The sequence below is a fragment of the Lissotriton helveticus genome, chromosome 5_1 (assembly GCF_964261635.1).
Source record: "Lissotriton helveticus chromosome 5_1, aLisHel1.1, whole genome shotgun sequence".
NCBI classification, from domain to species: Eukaryota; Metazoa; Chordata; class Amphibia; order Caudata; family Salamandridae; genus Lissotriton; species Lissotriton helveticus.
This window is the reverse complement of record NC_136065.1, coordinates 1,477,974,479-1,477,996,399: the sequence shown is the minus strand read 5'-3', so window position 1 is coordinate 1,477,996,399 and position 21,921 is coordinate 1,477,974,479. Positions and strand designations below refer to the sequence as shown.

The 21,921-nt window shown below is 43.9% G+C and overlaps 1 protein-coding gene across 4 annotated transcripts in view; it reads left to right on the top strand.

Annotated features, from left to right (window-relative positions):
* Positions 1 to 21,921, top strand: part of ST7L (suppression of tumorigenicity 7 like) — a 1,501,068-nt gene that overhangs the window by 835,894 nt on the left and 643,253 nt on the right. For all 4 annotated transcript variants that reach the window (XR_013594902.1, XM_078644468.1, XM_078644466.1 and 1 more), the window contains exon 13: positions 11,315 to 11,407. Coding sequence is in view for 3 of the 4 variants with exons in the window: in XM_078644468.1 (XP_078500594.1) it covers positions 11,315 to 11,407 (93 nt within the window). In the remaining variant the exon portion in view is untranslated. The remainder of the gene's footprint in view (positions 1 to 11,314; positions 11,408 to 21,921) is intronic.

The window sequence follows — 21,921 nt, the reverse complement described above, 5'->3', positions numbered from 1 at the left end:
ATCTGGTAGTCCGCTAGGGACCCTTCCTGCTGATTAGTTTTGAGCTATCTTTGACATCTGCTGTTTAAAGCCCTGCTCATCTTGGTATTATCTTCAATGCACCCATAGCTGCCAAGGTTTCAGATTGCTATGTGTGAGATTTTAATAATTTCAGTGTAATTATGAGTGACATTTCAACGAATATGAGTGCCACTTTCTCGCAAGCAAAAATCAAGCAATTAAACATATAGGGAAAAATATAAATATCAGAAATTACACCCATTTGAGCACCGAGAAACTCTAAGAAGTAATTGAAATAAACTGCACTAACGGGGGTGGGGGGTGAAAAACGTGATGGCAAGCTACTCTGCCAATCAATGCGCCCTTGCTGAGTGGTGGCCTGAGTAAAAGAGCCAAACATAAGCAAATGCTCGACTTACGATATGTGCAGGGAGGAGAGCCAGTGTGGAAATCAGCATATTCAGGACAATGTCTGCAATTTAGCCGCCCATTATACCATCCCTAATACAAAGTTATCCTCCAAGAAAAGTGATAGTCAGCAAACTCGCCATAAACAACACAGGTGGAAACAATCATTTTAAACATGCAGCCGAGTTAATCCAGAAACGTGACTGCAGGCTGAGCCAAGGAATTTAAGAAATACAAGACTCTCTTCAGTTATACTGTGCCCATTCACCATGTTTACTACGTGAAAATGAGACCAAGCACAATGCAAAGGAAAAGTGATAATCACAACAATTGTAGAAAGCCCAAAATACAGTGATAGCTGCCTAAATTATCAATAAATGATGACCTTAAACCTGATGGTGCAGAACCCTCACAATCTCAATTCAAAATATAAACGATGAAAAGACTTCGGTAGTGCGTACAACACAAATGTTTAAATGCACCCTTTTGTTGAAAACAAAACAAAAAAGAAAAATGAAACAATACCCCATGCATAATTATTCACCATTTGCTGTTGTATTAAGATGACTCCTGCTTATGAACAGAATACAACTCAATTTTTCCAGGAGGCCTCTGATGTTTCGTAATATGTACTGCTATTTCAAGTGCTCAGGGTCATAACCAGGTGGGACAGAATACGAATGAATGATGGTCGAATACGCTAAATTCTTTTCTAACATGCTCGAAGGCACGAATTTCAGGAACTAGACCCCAGCATGACCATCGGCGTGACTTGTAGTGCGCCCCCAGAGCCTCCACCAAATGAGCAGGTGAATCATAATGTTCATGAACCTGCGAGGGGCAGTTAAGTGTGCCCCCCTGCGCCAACATGCGAATGTCTGGATAGGGGAATTTTGAGAGTGTGGGTGGGACGCGATACACGTGTCGACTCCAAAATGAAAACTAAAACCCGCCTCCTACCTCATAGTCGACTTGTCCAACAAAGTCTGCCAGAGACGGGCAAGCTAAGATAATAAAACCTTGCGCCCCCCTCCAAGGAGGCCATCTACCCTGCAGGCAGTAATCCCAAGGGAAGCGCGCCTTGAAAAAAACAACAACGATAAGCTTCAACGGCACTGGCTATCCGCTGCCTCTGTGTCTGATGCCCCTAAGCAATGCATCAACAGTAGTTGGTTACTTTGAATAGGGGAGTTCAGGAGGCAAATCACAACCATCTCTTAAAGTGGGGAAGCAAAGACCCAAGCCAGTACATGGTGGGATTATAGACAGCATGTCAAGCTACAAAAGGAACGTGCTGAAAAGGACTGTGCCTAAAGGACACAAAGGGAATTTTGCAATGCCACACTTCCATTTATGCTGTTTTTTTAATTCTTACAGTAAATTAACATAGTAACAGAAGGCAATGAAAATGGAACATCCATTACCCGACAGTCGTCCTTCCACTAACTTGCACAAGTTTTCATAAAAAGGAAGCGGGCAGGACATGTTTTTGTGCAAGGTCACTGAGGTATCCCTCAGGTGCAGTATTTTTTTTTTTTTAATGTTAGTCACAACCCACCTGGCAGTCATCAACTTTGGTTCTCATTACTCCTTTCATGTACTCCTTCTCTATGGTAGGGGAAACAACAAAACTGTTTCCCATACAGAGGATCTACGTTCTTCCATCACCAGAAAACCCTTACAAAACTTATTTCCCCAGTCATGAATTAATATTGCAAACCTGCTTCTTGCTCGGTCTGGGAGACTGCCAGACACTTGTCTTTTTCCGCCAAGGCAGAAATTCCTCTTTCTGAAGTATATGTAAACTCTTTAGAGGTCAAAGGAATAACTTCTTGCTTGTACACTGTTTGGGAATCCATGTTTAAAGCCCTTCGACGCTCATGACGAGCCCAGCTCGTCATGGAGTTTCCATTGATTTCAATGGAAATTACATGGAAGATCATCAGGTACCTTAGCATCCAAGTGGTTAAAACGTTTGTCTAGCCTGCTTGGTTGCGGGGAAGATAGATTGTTGATTTCTTATGTGCCGTATACGTTTCAGGGAAGTCCAGCTTTTAGACCCTGGGCCAGTAGAAATCTCCCTCTCTGGAATTGAAATAATGCCACAGTGTAACGAAACTGGAGGGGGCCACCCTGCAAACTACATGGATGGGCCCCATCCGGACTCAGTCTGGAACTCTCTAGCGAAGGGTACTGGCATGAGGGCTCCACGTACCACGAAGGGCCTATGTTACGCCACTGAATAGTGCATTTGGTTTGCTGTAATGTGTGTGACACTAGTCAGTGATAACTCACAGGCAACATCTCAGTGCAGTTAACAGCTGGCTGCTCCTTCTCCTTTTTAGTTCTCACCTAGCTTTTAGCGGTCTGTTTTCTTAGACCTGTTTTTGTACTTTTCTCGTACTGACTGTAGGCTTACGGTCAACCCATTGCTTACCTTTGGAGATCTTTCTTCTCAATCTCATGTACCTGCTTGTCTTTCAATTACCTTTCTTCTTCTTGTGCTCCCTGTGACTTTAAATTCCGTGATTGTTCCTCCCTTGGTCCCTTTCCCCTCCCATTCCAAGATGGCTGTCGATATATATGTAGGCCTAGTCAAGCATGTGTAGTAAAGCGTGCATCCTGACACATACGTGCACAAAAGTTGGTATGTCATTTTTAATTTACCGTTCTAACATTACAGACAGCCTTGTTGGAACAGTAAATCAAAATGTTCAGAAAATGAAAAAGGATGTGAGCGGCCTGGTAGCACTTGTCAACTGGCGTACTTATGTTAAACAAATAAATAAATCCTATTAATAAAAAATAAAAACCCACTTAAATAAAAATAAATACAGCTCCATGGCCAGTGGAATCCGAAAGTGACGGGGAACAGTGGAGAGCGAGGGAATGAGGTGGTTGTCTATGAAAAAAGTGTGGATAAAGAGAGCAAAGGCAGAGAGCAAGGAAACACTTGCATTGGAGTGCCTCCAAAAATAGTATGCTGTGGAACAATACGGTTCGTCCAAATCAGAACACTGAGACCAACATTCTCCTGGGTACAAGAAGAAGGAGAAATTTAATCAAATCAAGGATAGACAACTGAGATGGACAACAAAGCCATTTAGGTCAAACATCCAAAGGGCTAGCCTTTCTTAAAGTGCACCTTAAGTATGTTATATATTGGAAAGACTAGTTCTACCTACTTGAGGGCAAAAACTATATGTTGCCTGTGTGGTGATGCATGTGTGCTTATGTGTCATGTTACATGATCATTTAGATGTATTTCTTTTGCTACTGTTCTGTTTTGGCTAATAACCATTTTTCTTTCTTTTTGCTGATGCAAAAAGGATTGACAAAGCTAAAAGATCGGGTAACATAATTGAATGGCGAGCTCTATTCCTTTTGCCAATTCCTGTTCTTTGAGCTTTCTTCTTTTTCTCTCTCACCATATTTTGCCGTACTTTACTACTCTGCTTCTCTCTCCACTTTTACTCCTTGCTTTGATAATCTCTAAGCCTTTTCTCACTCTGCAGTTCTGCTGCTTACTCTTATACATACATCCAGTCCCAAAATTGCAACTGGTTTATTCCATGCCGTTTGTGCACACATAGACTTGTTATGTATGCCTCTCATAGAAAGCTTCAATTGTTTATTTCAGTTTCTGAAAGTCATAACTCATTGCTATTTCATCACAACAGTTGATAACAAAACTGGTTATGAACTGATGTCATAAAGGCCTTCCAAGCAGTTGTTAATTTGTAAAAAAAAAAAAATGTTAAAGTGTTGGGGCTCTCATCAGGAGGCAGCTTGCATCAATCCATTTCTACGGTTAGCACACCCTAAAACAGAACCAATTACTAACCATGAAAGTGCGGAGAGGATTTGGCAATTGCCAGAGCTACCAACTTCGCAGCTGAAGAACCAGGCTCGAGTCTCGGTATCTGCTCAACATCCTGCGATTCTGGGCAAATTACTTAATCTCCCTGTGCCTACCATAAATTATTATGTCCTTAACTGGTGCTTATAAAAAGCACGAGCGTCGATGATTGCCAGTGCTGAGCACCGGAAACCACTGGCTCAAGATAAGCACTGCTTCCAAGCCTGGGGACAGGGTTCTCTGAGAGCCTGTCGGCACAGCTCTGCTTTGACTGAAAGCAGAAAGCACAACTGACAAGAGGGGGAAGCAAGGCAAGCAAGGTAGTGGGTTGGTTAAGGTTACTTTTCACATTTGTGTCAGAGAGGAGTGAGCATGGTATTTGTAGCTCTGTTATGAATGAGCAACTCTTGTGGTCGGGTATGTATGACTACATCCAACCACAGCCAGCTGCAACAAGCTAATTTGATCATTGTCACTGTAATTCCTAAACTACTTCTGCACTGTAGAATCTGAACTAAGTGTACAGAATTGCCCTGCGTCTCCATGGTCTAACATCACACCAGCAGCACCCAGATCAAACAACCGAACCATCCACTTAAGTAGAGATTCTCTAGGTTTCTGCCGATATCTGGCTGAAATATCATTAATCTCCTGCTGAGTAAAATCCTCCATACTGTGCATCGAAACCCCCTGGGGGAAATTTGGGCTATCCTGTATTTTTCGACGATAGTTGGTTTGCGCTTGAACCACTTTGCAAAAACAACAGTTGATGGACAGAATGCAGAACAATGTCATACATTCAGCCCAGTACAGAGATCTGGGCCTAAATCCATCATTTGTTTGCTCACCATGCCATTCCAGTTTGAACCAAGCCATATGCAAATCAGTCTTGAACCTGTGCCCCATGGGAACAGTCCAGCCCGCACTGCCAAGCCAGGTCCTCCCTGGACTGGAAACAAGCATCCTAGGATCGGTTTCGGGCTTTCAGCCCTCATCAGCCAGGATAGCTTGATTCCAGTGGCATGGAGAGCACGGGACTCATTTCTGAGCATACCCGTCCCACTCGGGGTGACAAATACAAAAACAACAATTGATGGACAGAATGCAGAACAATGTAGTTAGATCTGGGGGTCTCTAGTTGGCAATGGTATTCACCTTTGTCCAAATAGGGACCCTTACTTCTAAATCAGGATACGGGGATTACTCTCTTAAATACCTCTGCACACCCCCTTGGTAGCTTGGCACGAGCAGACGGGCTTATCCCAGAGGCAGTGTGTTAAGCATTTGTGAATATACACAGTAATACAGTGAAAATACTACAGATGGACACAACACAGGTTATATAAAAAAAGTATTCTTTATATAGACTTAACACAAGACCACAAACGACAAAAATTCACAATACTATACTTAAAGTTGACTTAAAGATGATAAATGTTGCTTAGTTCAAGTTGATGATAAATGCGACAAAGTTCTCATCAAAGTACCTGGATGCGTAACGCAAAATGAACAAAAGGCTCGCAGAATAGGAGATGCGTCGGTTCCGTGATCCGGGGGAAATGATGGGTTGCGCTTCAATGCTTGCGCAGAGTAGGGGATGAGTTGTGATCCTTACCGGTGCGGGGATGATGCGTAGATTCTCGGTTTCAGGTCCGGTTGGGATGCGCAAGATGGCGCTTCGATGCGATGCGATGATCCTGGTGTGATGCGAGAAGATGGGGCCCTTGATGCGATGACGATGCGTAGGCACCCTGGCAGCCTTGCGACGACTCTGTACTTTGGAGCCGGGACAGGCCCTGTGACACGCTCCTCCGGTGACGCGATGGTGACTCTCTCGATGGCGTCACGCTTCTCTGGTGATGTGACAGCAGGTAGCTTTGATGAAGACACGCTTCCTGGGAGATGCGGCGAAGGCACGATTCTCCATCGATGCGACGGTTTCAGCTGCGGCGGCGTCACACTTCTTCTCGATACTTCGCGCTTCCAGCTCCCAGTGACACACAGGTTTTGGCAAACAGAATTCCCAGCAAGGAAACTCTAAGGCGAGTTGGAGGTGAAGTCCTTTGTCCCTGAGACTTCAGCAGTAGGCAAGCACAAGTTCAAGCCCTTGGAGAATATTCTGTAAGATGATGAAAGTCCTTAAAAAATTCCTTCTCCTTTCCTTGGCAATGAAGATACCGCTGCAGGCCAACCCAGCAAACAGCACACTGGCGGAGGGGCAGTCCAAACTCCTGCAGCTTCCTTGGTTCTTCTCCTTGGCAAAAGGTTTCTTGTTCCAGAATTGATCTAAAGTTCTTAGGTCTGAGTTTCAATATTTATACTACTTTTCTCTTTGTTCTCTGAAGGCAGAGGGGCCTTTGCCCAGTCCAAACCAGTTCCTGAGCACTCCGTTTATAGGACTCCTTCTTTCCTTTCACAGTGCATGGTAGAAACATCAGACACCCCACAGGAGGTGGAGCCAGCATTGTGGAGGGAAAGCACAGCCCTGGAGCACTTTGTTGACATGATTCCTTCTCTTCTTTTACAGTGCAGGGCAGAGACATCAGACACACCACAAGAAGTGGAGCCAGCATTGTGGAAGGAAGGCCCAACCCTATTCAGGTCCCAGGTGCAACTCCTCCCTCCCATCTAGATGCAGATCTCTCTATTCACCACTGGACTGCCCCAGCCTGTCTCCTGGAATCCACCAGCCCTGTCACTCAAACTCCAGACAAGGAATACACTGCCTAGCAGAGGCTGTCTTTGGATAGTTAGACAGGAAAATACCTACTTTCTAAAAGTGATATTTTCAAACACAGAATGTGAAAACCAGCTTTACTAAAATATGTATTTTATCATTCTGAGTTCAGGCATACTAAATTCGAATTTCTATCATGTTCCCTGAGTCAGTTAGGATTCTAAGATGTAATAATCTAACTGCCCATTTTGACCTATGGAGAATAGGTAGCCTTGCAATAGTGACAAACGAAAATGGCTGTAATTCACTATTAGGACATGTTACACACACCAGGGCATGTCCTACCTTATACTTACAATGTACCCTGCCCTTGGGCCTACCATAGGGGTGTCTGATATGAAGCAAAGGGAAGGTTTAGGGATTGGCAAGTGACTGCACTTGCCAAATCGACATGGCAGTCACAGACTGCACACAGGCTTTTCAATGGCAGGCCTGAGACACACTTTACAAGCTGCTTCTGTGGGTGGCACAACCAGTGCTGCAAGCCCACCAGAAGCATTTGATTTACATTCCCTGGGCACACACGGTGCACTGTACTGGGGCCTGACAAGTAAATCAAATAACCCAATCATGGAATCACTAATCAATACATCAATTTAACATAGGGAGCACTTGCACTGTTGCACTGAATAGCAGTGGCACAGTGCCCAAAGCATATAACCAGCAAACACATATCAAAACAGAGGAGGCAATCCAACAAAATGTAAGGGAGACTCACGCCAATGATGCCAGGTCTAACAAATGTCATACATTCACCCCAGTACAGAGATCTGGGCCTAAATCCATCATTTTTGTGCTCACCATGCCATTCCAGTTTGAACCCAGCCATATGCAAATCAGTCTTGACCCTGTGCCCCATGGGAACGGTCCAGCCCGAACTGTCAAGCCAGTTCCTCCCTGAACTGGAAACAAGCATCCTAGGACCCTTTTCGGGCTTTCAGCCAGGATAGCTTGATTCCAGTGGCATGGAGAGCACGGGACTCACGCCCCATTGGGCGCAGGATCAAGACTGATTTGCATATGGCTGGGTCCAAACTGGAATTGTATGGTGTGGCGAGGTAGGAGAAACCACAGGGAGACTGGATGAGATTTGTACAGGTTTTATTGGTCTTAACACACGCTTTTTATTGGTAATACGTCTATAATAGGGTAGAGGTGGTTCTGAGGCTTTCTCTGGCGTAACGCGATCCCTCGGCGAGGTCCTCACTCTCCGTCTCCACTCCAGTGCGATGTCTCCAGGGGATGCGGCGTGAAGAGGAATGCCGGGTAGAGAAAGAAAAAGGTTGTGTTTTAAGTGGGGTGTTCAATATGTACAGTGTAGTAAGGGAAAGGTGTGAGGATTCACACAGTGCTCTGCTTCTTTGTGTGAGGTTATTGTGCGCAGGGTCAGGGAGTGGAGAAACCAGGAGCCCGACAATTAGAACCGGGGCTTCCTTCCTTTACCCACCCAACCCCTCACACGCTCGCGTACCTGTGAGAGCCACGCTCCTCCTGGGGCGTGGCTGGGCGACACACAGGGACGTTGGCCTCCTGGCTCTGGTATCTCCTGTGAACGCTCCACCTCTGCCTCCTCTCAGGTTTCCTTCGGTTCTGGTTGGCACTCGAAACTTTTGGCTTCTCCAACCTCTTTGGGATCCAAGCGCGCCGTCTTCCGTGTTCTTCCTGGTTTTACCAGCCAATCCCCTTCCTCGTCATCGCGTGGGGCGTGGCTTAGGGCGAACTCCCCCCAGTTAAAGAAACAGTGTTGTTTTTCTTCATCATCGTGGCTCGGCTGTACATCCGGAACTGTCCAGCTGTCCTGCTGCCGAGAAAAGAGAGGGGAGAGAGATGTGATCAGGTCACCCTTGTCATCCAGTGAGTCCGTTTCGATCCCAGTCCGGCCCCCCTGGTCACATATGGTGAGCAAAAAACTATGGATTTAGGCCCAGATCTCTGGACTGGGGTGAATGTATTACATTGTTCTGCATTCTGTCCCATCAATTTTTCTTTTTGCATGAACCACTTTGCGTCCCCCTGACTCACCCTGCTTCTCAGCCTGGTTACATTCTTCAACCTTATCACATTCTCCACTGGAGTCCGAAAACTCTGAGGAATCCCAAATATTTCCATCCCACGTTTCAGGGTCGCAGTCAATTCCAACCATCGCAATAGCTAAGCGCACTTTCTTCTTATTAACCATTCCTCTTCTATTCCTATATTTATACTTTGCAATTCGAACTGCGGCTTTTCAGCTACTGTGTAATGGGTTTCCATCTTGTCTAGCAATAATTTATTCTGACAGGTTAACATTGTAGAGCATTCTTGGTTTCAACACATTGTTTCTCTAATTTCTCACACTCACTTTGCAGCTGCACATACTTTTCATGCATAATTCTATAAGCATTTAGGAGACTCCAACCCCTTCTTCTTAATGTAGAGAGTTCTTCTCCTTTTTTCACAGGCACTTTTTGCAACCACGCAACCACTTGGGCTGGTTCAGCGTCAGCCAAACAGGCACTCCAATTCTCACTCAATCCAGCACAATTAGCCCACTCGTGGGCAAGCACCCCAGATGGGGCCGTTTCCCATCCAGGAATCTCAATTGGTATCTGGGAGTCCTCCTTTTATTTTCTAGAAAACATATTTCTTCCCCGTAAATCCAACCTTTCGAATCCTGCAGACTACGCCAAGATGTTGTGAATCTGCTTTTCACTTAATGGACACATCCTAACCACAACACTCCCTTGGACCAAGGCAAAACCCAGCATTTCCCCAAGGCGAGGTAATAACACCAATCCAAATGTATGGAATGTAACACGTATAAATGTATTAATACACTATTTCAACAAAGGCAGGCCGAATGCATTAGTCATGGCAGACTCCCAAGTAACAAATGGATAATTGGAATAAACTATCAAAACAGGATGCAATATATATGTAACAATGAATGGAAATGGAATAAAAAAAGAGTGGCAAAGAATAGAAAGAAATAAGAAAAAGGTTAGGCTTAGGAACACCTCACTGACTGATTAAGCACCATCCTGCCAACCCAAGCTGAGGGGAGTCTGGTTCTGCAGCCTCGACAGGGTTCTACCAGGCCAGAAATTCCTTCGCCGTCCACAGCAATACGTCTATTCTGTGGTGCACTTCCGTCTGGCCCGCGGAGGCCCCTTGCTTTAATACCATTTCTAACGTGAAACGAAGCTTCTAGAAAGCCTTGACCCTTTCTCATTGGAAAACTGGGATGGATCGTACCAGTAGCCTCTGTATTTTGGCTTCGAGGCGGAGTTTGTACATTCCATAGATAATATCCAGTTCACTCTGGTCAGTGAGTTGCAAAAAACAAGTGAGGAGCAAAACATGCCCTCCCCACTTTGTGAAGCACAGAAAATGGCGACAGTCGAGAAAATGGAGTCAGTTCTGCAAGCGCTGTCATGCACATAACGAAGCTTAAAGCAAAGCAAAATTAGTAAGCAAGGTCATCTAAGATTATGTCAAAGCCAATAGCAAGCACTGCCGTGAAGCAAGATTAAATTAAAAAGCACGAAGCCATGTCAAAGTCAATGGTAAGAGCTCATATCAAAAGGTACTATTCTACATAATTGTTCTCATTAGGCAGGTATGTATATACCTATTGTTCTACATTAAGACTTGAATAAAATAACACGCTAATGTCAGTTTAAGATGGTGATGGTTGATGGTCATCATCAAGTACCGGACCACAAGAGTGGCTCATTCATAACAAGCTCTCCCATTATCCTCTGTCCCGTGCAGTAGTTGGAGGTGGGGGCAGATGATTTTAGGGGCCATAGATAACATAATATTAGAGATGGATAAAAACTGAAGTACAGTACACCTTGGATTTCTGCTTTCGTTTATTTGGTGTTACTCAAATCCCTCTGTGAAAAACATCTGCATAATTGACTGTAATCCATCTATAATTCTATGTTTAAAATATATACATGTGCATTTTTCTATACGCTTTTTCTATACCGTTAAACATCAGTACTTTTAAAAAGATTACCACAACACGAGGTACAAATATACATAGGCGACTCACGAGCGATGTAAACCATGAGTTTCATGTTCATTTGGGGGAAGCAGGTGTTAGAGACTGGGCTGCCTTACGGCTGACAGTTTGGACGGGGTTCCATGCGGGACATGGGTCCGGAGTAGGTTCATGGCAAGTTACTTATTGTATCACTCTCATCCAATAACGTTTCACATTCCCGGCCCATTTTAAACCGAAATCTGCCTTCACTTGGACTGGAATGTTGTTAATGGATATAAAATGAAATTGAGATTTTAATGTATGTTTTTTTCTTTCTCAGCATTTAGGATAATTCCATATCCATTGGAAAAAGGAAATCTTTTTTATCCGTACCCCAGCTGTACCGAGACAGCTGACAGAGAACTATTACCATGTAAGTAAAAACATGCATTTTATATTCATATTGAAAAAAGTTTATGAAAGGGTTGGCATGATTATAAACTTTTTATACACCAACAACATGCTGTTCTTTGTTCAGTTATTAAACTTGAGGGCATGAGAGGCGCATGTTCCATCACATTGTCTTTGACTTGTTTTGGTGGCTGCGGATGCACTTTGCTGCCTGGGCCGTAAACGGGGTCTTTTGGTTCTAATTCTCTTTCCTACTTACCTACCTAGTCTCTAGTTCCCAAAACCATTCCTTGACTACAGCATGCAGCTCCAGGGTGCTGTATGTGAAGGTGCTGTATCTGGGGGGTCCGGGACGCAACTAGTGGGGTTCAGTTGACCAGTGAAATATTCTCAAATCAGTGTAGCCATGCTAAAGCATAGGCCCATTTCCTGATAATATTTTTGTAGACGTAGACCTTACTTTCTATCCCTCAAGGCACAGAAATGAAACCTTAAGATAAACTTTGGTGAGATAATGAACACTTTTCAAGGATAAAAATGACAGCACTGTAAGTTGCATGCATGTGGGCTGCAGGAATCTCACAACTGGTATATAGATGATTTCTTGAGTACGCTCCAAAGAATAAAAAACATCCTCACATGTTTCAGTTTCTAGGCACATAGACCTCACCCTACCAATATCAGAAAATACTTTTCTGACCAAGAATGGTTGCATTTTTTGCTGAAATTGAAAGTCCTAATGTTTACAGCATGGTGTCACTGAACATGTTCTGCCTACTTAGGCATAGCTTCCAAGTTCCCTGCATAATATCAATTGCATGGTCTTTTTACTCCATCTTTAACTCTGATAATTTAAACCCGGACCATGTCAATTAACGGGTCCTGCCATTGCTCTATAGTAAACTGCAATCTAGCATGTTGAAATAAAAATCGTAGAAGGCCCCTGTCCATATGTAGCTGTATGAGTTACAGCCAGCAAGGACCTCTTACAAACTGTAAAATCAAAGATGGAAAGTAAGAGAAACAATGATTCATGACTAGGTCAATTAGCAAAAGAAAACTCGAAAGAGAAGAGACGGATGTAAAAGAGTTGCTGTGAACCATTAGGTATACTGCCAAGATAGGTTTATTCTGCAGCAACAACAGGACTCAACGGACCATCTCTCCCTGGTCAGCGGCAACAGACCAACCATCGAAGCTCCACCTCCCTACCCCGCGCATGGAATGCGGACATCGTCATGTTTAAAAACAGATATTCATACCTTCAATATTATGTCTCTTGATGTTCTGCACACCACAATATTGTAGAAATTATATTATTTTCCTGTGATATTGTTGAGTCAATATCAAGGTGGACCACGCTTTGGCATACAGATCTCTACATCGTAACTTTCATTCTGATCTCCTCTGGCTGGAACCTTTCCACTGCTCATCAGTAACTTTGCTATCACTTATAGCAAGAGGCCTTTCATAAAAAAAAAAATAGTTGCCAAGAGAGGTTATGTATTGGTCTAGATCATTTCTAATTCAACATCTCTGGATTCCGGCTCGAGACAGCATATTGTGTTGATTGAGTTTGTTCACTGCAGCTCATCTCTGCTCTTGGGGTGAGAAACATTTTGCTCACTTTTAGTATTGTACTTATCGCACAACATTTTCAGATATTGTAGCATTTATATTGTGCTTCAGTGTTGTGCCAATATACAGTGCTGTAGGTTTATTCTGGGCAGCAGAGCCTGGCCGAGCCTTGGACCAATGGTGAGCTATAACGTGTCCCTGAGAGTTCTAGGTTTCTTGTGTATACTATGATACAGTGCTGAGTATATATGTAGTGCTGTACACATGTATCCTCTGCAGTTGAACATTCCCTAGCCTAGGACAAATGGCAGTCTGTAACTTGTTCTGCATTCCTCTGGCTCTCATGTTTACTGAGTGTACAATGGCGTAGACCTATCCTGGGCAGCAGAGTCTGCAACAGATTGTGAGCTTTAACTTGTCCTATAAAGGTCTGCCTCTGTAGTGTACCCACATGTACAGTGCTCTAGATTTAGTGTGGACCCCAGAGTCCTCCCAGGCTTTGGACAGATGGTTCGCTGACACTTGTCCCGCAGTGCACTGCCTTAATAGTGTGTACCAAGGGTACAGTGTTGTGTATTGAGCATTTCTGTATAACTGTATCCTAAGCAGTATAGCCTTTCTGCAACTTGGATGGATAGCGAGGTGTAACTTGTACAGAGCTGTAGCTCTATACTGTGTTCAAGCGTACAGTACTTTGTATTGTCCATAGATGTTTACCTGTATCTTTGGCAGCGTAGTCTTTCTGAGTCGTGTACAAATGGCGAGCTGTAACTTGTCCTGTAGAGATCTAGATTTATACTGTGTCCAATAGTAAAAGGCTGTGTCAATATATATAGCTGTAGAGATGTATTTTGGGCTGAAGAGCCTTCGTGAGCCTTAGACAAATGATGACGTGTGACTTCTCCTGCAGAGCGCTATAGTGGACCCTAGTCTACTTTGCTATATATTGTACATCACTATAAACCTATATTTGGCCTCTGTGCCTTGCAAATTACAGAACACGTTACAGTTATGTGCTATACTGGAGGAGTTTTTCAGGATTTGGTCTCTAGGTTCCTCTTTATAGAGGATAACAAGTTTCAGTACAGATTGTGTTCCACTATTCCTGTATGTTGAAGAGCTCACTAGACACATATCCCAAAATCTGTAATGTCACTCCTATAAGAAACAACTTTCAAATTCAATTTGTCTAAAATGTTTGAGAATAGAAAAGGTGGTTCTTGTAACTGTGAAAAGATAAACCCAATTAATTCAAAATGTCAAATGCTATGTTTTGGGTTCTTAGCTTCTCTTCTTGCATTACAATTACAATGGAGTTGAGACGGAGCAATAAATGAATGGTATAGGATGGAAACACGGAGCCTCCCTCTGAAGAAATTCTTCTAGGTTCCTGTTTTCCTTTGAAGTTGCAGCTACTTGTGCGTAAGTAATCTGGACATTCAGGAAAGACAGGGGGTTCTCATCCCCTGCAATGCATGATGGTATTTTTCAAGATGGCAAATTCACCTTTTGTTTAGACACAATTCCTCAGCTCTCCAGAGCTTTTAGCTCCTCTGCCCCAGAAATAGCATGGTGATTCCTGCTCTTCAAAACTTCAAAGGAGAGGCCCTCTAGTGAGTGGAGTCTGAGGTATGGATGCCTCCGTTTGTTTCTCTGGGAAAGGGCATGCCCAGGCTTGTCTGTAAGTGTGGGTTTTCCCACCCTCTTCTTCTCCCAGAAGGTTTAATCCCCTCCAAAAGGGGCTATTGTGCGGGTCAAAACCGTGTTCAATTGACCTGGTGGCCAGCAGTCATTTACTTGGCCCAGTAGATATTTAAAAAAATGAATTTATTTGGGGGCTCACTTGGGAATATATTCGAACATCCAAAGTACATGAAGCTGTGTAAATAATGCATATTTATTTAAATTCAGAACCTTTCTATACGTATAGAAAGAGATGTTAAGCTTCTGTCTAGGTTGAGCCAGTGTAGAGTTGGTGCTTTGTCGCAGCTTTCACCTACAGGGTGACTACCGTAAAGCACTGTAGACTCACTATACTCAAAAAGAAATTGAGGATATTTATTTTGAATGCTGATTCAAATTCATATAATACTAATTAGTAGCACAAGTTGAAGGGGTAACTAGGTCACCAACCCTTACTGACCAATTCAATGAGCTTCCAATCAGTTTGCGTTTCAGCCCACATGAAGGGGGACACCCCTTACCCCCTTGTTAACGTAGAGAGAAAAGGTTGTGCTGGGGCTTGAAAGTTTGAATATTAATTCTTTGGAATAATTCCAATAAATTTCAATGCAAAACGTATTTATTGACACGTTAGAGTGAACAGCCAACATGTGTTTCACCCCTGAGCGGCCAGCAGGCCTGGGGCTTCTTCAGGGCGATATTGTTAGGTATAATTGTTCGGCTTTTAGTATGTTCGTCATAGGACGTCTAGTCTAGTAGTCACAGCGTAATGCTAAATTCTTCTGAACCCGGTCGTAATACTAATTAGCAACAATGGGGCAACACTGTGTTTGTCAGGCGTCTCACGCTCCTCAGGGTCAGGAAGATGCTATAAGGGTTCCACTTCCAGATCGTTCCAGACTCAGAATGATAAACACAGAGTTCTAGTCAGATCAGGCAGGGGATAAAGGACGGAAGGGGGCTGCGGGGACAAAGGATCTGTAATACACAGGCAGGCAACATTAACATACCACATACACATATATGTCTACTCTCATTAGGTCTCACTAAACCTTGATTACCTTTGATTCAGACCTTCATGCCAGGTAATCAAATATAAAAATCATAACTCCTCGCCAGAGAGATGAAAACAGCACAGCCTCTTCAAAAGCCAGAAACCACAGCCAAAATAAACACCCCTATCCGGTTACCAGGAAACTCTGTTCCTCGGATTCATGGGTAGAGGAAGTCTCGAAGGTAATACCCTATTATGCTAATGCCCTCTTCCGAAGTCACTGGGGGTACATAGAAATTATATCCAACATTCTCACTCAGCGACACACCTCACGGGGGATCAACACGCTGTCCTATAAATGAAAGTCCAACTCGCAATACCCTTTCAGCGCTCCTCCTCACGGGGGTATCAACACGCTGTCCAAACAAATAAAATTAATGTGCAAAATGTATCTATTGCCATCCGTCCGGAGTAGTACCGCTGTCGCAAAACTTCCCTTAAATGTCGAATTGAGCAAGGGGGAGTGCTCTGTTGCCTCACGGAAGTTCCCTTGAATTGCTCCGTGAATGTTTCCCAAATGTGCGGTAGAGCCGAGAGACAGAGCCGAGACCCGACTCCTCTCTCCCTACCTTGACGTGGATGAGCTCCGTTGTTGCCGGTTCCGCTTTGGGTGAATCCTCGCCCCAAACACTGAAACCGCTTCTCCGTCAGCTCGTCTTCTTGCTTCCTGTTCCAAACAGACTCCGCAGTAATCACTGAATTACGCACGCGCGGAAGTGCGCGGGGATCATTTTAACCGCTCCTCCTCCCGCTGAGCATTCTGGGACTTGTAGTCCCGAACCCTCGGCAGGAGCAATCAGCTAGTTCCTGACAGTGTTCCTTTCACTCTGGGTATAACGATCAGTATTAGAACCATGGTGATATCATAACAGACTTTTTAAAGGATCTAAAATACAAACTTAGTAAAGGTGGGGAAATCCACTCTATGATCTGTCATCTGTAATTATTGCTGTGAACCGCTAAGACCAGCAAATGATCAGTGACACTTATCACATTCACTTTATATGTCAGTAGCAAAACGATAGAGAAATATAAAAGGCGCTCCAAAGATAAGGTGTGACGACGCAGTACCTCTGAGTGGTGAACAAACAAAGTGAAACAAAATAGACAAAACAGATCCAAACAAAGAAACTGTCTGTTGGCTGCTAAACGCATGACTCCTAATAAGAGATGATTACATTGGTCATTAGTTGTCTTTGGGTGCATAATAAAAAAACACAGTCCAAAAGTACCAAATAGTCACCCCCCCCCCCTCTTGGATGAATTAATTTATATATAGGGTCATCATCAGGGCGACATCAGAGATCCACCCTCCATCTTTGTGGGATAAATTACCGATACAATGGAATAAAAGAGACAAAATTACTTTGAAGTCTACTAAAGAGAGTTGAGGGGTAAGTGCTGCCCACATGTAACTCAATTAGTATGAAATGCCACCCGTGCTAATAAATCCCCAACCAGTGCAGTCACCAACACTAAATACACAAGATTCACCTAATCCTGCAATAGCGGCTCGATTGGGTACAGAGGTTGCTACTCTTGTCTCTTTCTGTGTTTGACAAACGTATTAGATTTTGTAAATTACTGTTTTTAATTGTTTTTACCTGCACTCCATTTTCGCCGCCTTCACAAGTCTTGCAATTGTTTCTGGGGACTAGGAGCTGCGTTCAATGCTCCGGGGGGACTTTGAAGGGAAAGCAACCTCGGTCTGCATCCCAGCTGGGGCGGTACCGGCGATCACCACTCCTCATAAGGGGCAGACGAAGCGGCCGCGCAGCACAAGATTCACCTAATCCTGCAATAGCGGCTCGATTGGGTACAAAGGCTGCTACTATTGTCTCTTTCTGTGTTTGACAAACGTATTAGATTTTGTCAATTACTGTTTTTAATTGTTTTCACCTGCACTCCATTTTCGCCGCCTTCACAAGTCTTGCAATTCTTTCTGGGGACTAGGAGCTGTGTTCAGTGCTCCGGGGGAACTTTGAAAGGAAAGCAACCTCGGTCGGCATCCCAGCTGCGCCAGTACCGGCTATCACCACTCCTCATAAGGGGCGGATGACGGGCCGCACCGCTGACACTCCAAAGGCGCGCCTAAAGCAAGCCGGTCTGCGCCCGTCCACGACCGAATGGGCCCAGGGGCCGGGACCCCTGGCCCTCCGGTCTCAGATCAGCGCTTGTACTATCTCTCCCATCTATTCCAGCTCAGAAGGAGTGTCGCTGGGACTTGCCGCCATTCTATGGCACCTGACACTGAGATTCCCAAATGTTTGCACTGCCCCTTTAGCTTTCAGTCTTCTATTGAGCCTGCTGCTATTATTGCCCTCTCTGTCAATAGGACTTTTAAAATGGCTATGTTGAACTGTCGCTCCCTGCCTAAGCATTCTATTGAATTAAAGTTACTTTTGGAAGAACACATATTCGATGTATTGTTCCTAACGGAAACTTGGCTTACCAGTACCGCAGACACTGTGGTAGTTTCCACGCTCCCCTCAGGTTATCTTATCCAGAGGCAAGACCGAGTGGGAAAACGTGGTGGGGGGTTAGCCATCATATATAGAGACAGCTATCATTGTCAAATTAACAACAGTTTGATTCCTGAATGTGCGAGTTGTTTTTTTGCCCCCACATGTTCCTTCTCGGGTACGCTCATTTATCGTCCACCCGGCCCTTGTATCAGTTTCAAAATGGAACTTCCAGACATCATAGCCAAATCAGTTAGCTCTACCTCCAACTTTTCAGATAACATTAAAATTAATCAATGGCTAGAGACATCACTTGTTAGCCATATTCCTAAAAAGTGGTCTTATAGCAGAAAATTAGATCATGGTGCTGCCTGGTACTCCCCGAAACTCGGGGAGATGGAACAGCTTTGTAAGCGCCATGAAAGAACCTGGAGAAAGGAGTTTTCAACTCAGGAGAAAATTCAATATAGAGAAGTTGTTAAGGCCTATAAAGCCAAGATCAGATCTGCCCAATCCGATTTCTTCACTAATAAAATACTGTCGGCGACGAATTCCTCTTGTGAAATCTTTAAAATCACAAAATCCCTTACTTGTTCTCCTGAGCCCTCCAGACCCTCGGACGATGCAGATGCCCATTGCAATAATCTGGCGATCTTCTTCCATAAGAAAATTCAGGATATTTACCAAGCCTTTCCTCCCCTCCTTCCCCAGGAGACGTGATTAACCCTCCTTCTATTAGAGATTTCCCCCCTCCCCCATACCCTATTATTGACTCTATCCCATCTATGGATATGGATACTCTAAAATGACTACTGGAGCGTTTAAAATCTGGCTCCCCTAGTGATGCAGCACCCCCCCCCCCCCCCCCCGCATGCTCTCTCAGGTGTTTGACTCAGTCGCCCCTGTTTTTTTAGATCTTGTTAACAGCTCTCTCTCCTCTGGGATTGTCCCCTCCCAGTGGAAACAAGCTAGGGTTAAATCCCTATTGAAGAAGCCTTAATTTGACCCCAGAGTCCTTTCTAATTATCGACCAATATCGCTTCTTCCCGGGATCGCCAAAATTTGCGAAAAGCACGTAAATTCTGTGCTCTCGGATTTTCTGGAGAAAAATCACTGTCTTCACCCATCTCAAACGGGTTTTAGGCCCCAAAAGGGTACCGAAACCTCCCTCCTATCAGTCGTCGAGCAGGCCAAAAAAATCCTTGACTCCGGAGGCTCCGCTGCGATCATTTTGCTTGATCTCAGCACAGCCTTCGACACGGTCAACCACCAGCTTCTACTGGTAAGACTTAGAGAGATTGGAGTGACGGGCCTCTTCCATAAATGGCTGGAGTCCTTTCTTGCCGAGCGTTCTTTTCTTGTGTTTGAGAACAACGCCACCTCTGACTGGATGCCATTACAGTGTGGGGTTCCTCAGGGCTCCTCACTGAGCCCCACACTTTTTAACGTCTATATGCGTCCCTTAGCTGAGATCGTTGAGCCGTTTGAGGTTAAGATTTTCACATACGCTGACGACACTCAGCTTATTGTGTCTCTCAATCTGATGAACAACGATAAGTCCATCCTGGCGAACTGCCTGGAGAAAGTTTCGGCTTGGATGGACTTTTCTTTCCTCAAACTGAATTCGGCTAAAACTGAGTTGATGTTTTTGGGAAAGACTATTGGTTTGGTGAATAACTCTCTCCGGCCGAAATGTATGGGAGATATGCCTGCCACCCAAGACCAAGTAAAAAGCTTGGAAGTATGGCTTGATCATAATTTGAGCTTTAAGACTCCGGCATCCAGGGTGGCTGGATCATGCTATGGCATTCTTAAGAAGATTAGGAAGATCCTGCCCCTCCTGCCTTTTAATGCCAGGAAACTCCTAGTCCAAGCCTTGATTTTTATCAAGGCTTGATTATGCCAATGTGCTGTACCTGGGCTCCTCATGTCTTACCATAAAAAAAAAAACGATCCAAAACTGTGCGGCACGACTTTTGATGCATGCTCATAACAGAGAATCTGCTAAGCCAAACATTAGAGCTCTGCATTGGCTGCCCTTTGACAAAAGAGTTCAATTTAAAGCCTTATGCATTGTCCACAAATCTCTAGCGTCTAACCTGCCACCGATTCTCCAATCCATTGTCTCTCTATATGTCCCTAGAAGATCCCTCCGCTCCGAGTCGAAACAGCTCGCTATTGTCCCGAGATTTAAGCGAGCCAGGACTGGGGGTCGTCTTTTTTCGGTCATTCCCGCTCAAAGGTGGAATCAACTGCCAGACTTTATTCGTCTAGAGGCCAACCATCTTCGCTTCCGAAAACTCCTTAAAACTTTTCTGTTTGGTTGATCTTGTTATTGTTTCTGGTTTAGGTGTGTCTTGTAGCACTGGGAGGCCTTTGGTAGCCATGCGCTTCATAAAAGCTCTTTCATTTCATTAATTTCATCATTTATAGGTCTTGCACAATTTTTAAATGCCAGATCTCTGTTAGGCTTACTTTGTACAGACACCGGGCTGAGTTAAATACTAGTCCCACACGCTCAGCCCTCTTGCTTGCTCTGTGCACACATGCTCACATGTAACCTGCTCGGAGTCTCATACACCAGCCTCACTTCAGCTGACTTTCGTTTAAAAGGTATATATTGGTGCTTATAACTCAAGTCTAACTAATAGAAGAGGTAAAAAAACTTGAGTATTTCAAAAACATTTAGACTCGTTAAAACAGTTCTTCACTGTGTTTACTGGAACCTAGCATGGTGCAAATAGAAATCACATCCTTTCCTTCTCCATTTAACCTTTTTACAGACAGCCTAGATATTAGCCTTGACTGTGGAAAAATGTAGTGAGAAATGCGGAAAAAAATGAGGATGGCACGCTTACAGCTTGTTGTCCAAAGGAGAAATTAATTATTATGAAATACAGTTTGAAGTGTTAGCTATCAGAAGTTTAGCTATCATCAGTTGCATCAATGGAAAAGTAACAAGCATTGGCCTAGCCAATAGGTCTCAATTTTGGGACCTTATAAGTATTTACTTATGCAGCATAATATCCTTGGTGCAACAGCATCAACTGTTGCATGGCTAAATACTTATAAGGTACCAAAAGCGAGACCTATTGACTCAGATGGAGGTCACATCCCAAGGACCAATGGGCCGAAACAAACTTTGCTCCTATTTGTTTTAAAAGGCCGGGCAAGGATCCTGAATAGCAGAACGTGCATCTGACATTTAAGAGCCTGAACACACCATGCCACATATCGCAACGTATTTCTGTACTTTCAGAAAGACAATCGCACACTCTGCACTGAACATGGGGAAACTTTTCTTCACTGCAATAGCGACGTGAACCCGAAATTAAAAGTAATCATTTGAAGGAAAGGATTATATAATGAGCCAAATTACATCCTACCTCTATTTACAACAGAAATATGCTTAGGAAGCAAACATGACAAAGAAAATGTATACAGTAAATTACCAGAAACATGAAAGAGGTGCAACATTTCACAGAGATGACCTCGACTATTGAAAGTGCACATTAAACCAGTGCAGTTTAAAATTAACTCTCTACCAACAGGGCAGCCATTTTAGTGCACAGAACGCTTAGATACTAGTCTATTCTAAAGGCTTAAAAAATCAAACTGTCATCTTTGTTGAAAGCACAAGGACTTCAGGTCTCATTAAGAGGTGTACTCTTTCAAATACACTACAGTTCAAATAGAAAGACTGGCGAGATAATCTATGCAGGTCAGTTAAATGGAAAATGGAGGCATTTACAAGAGATG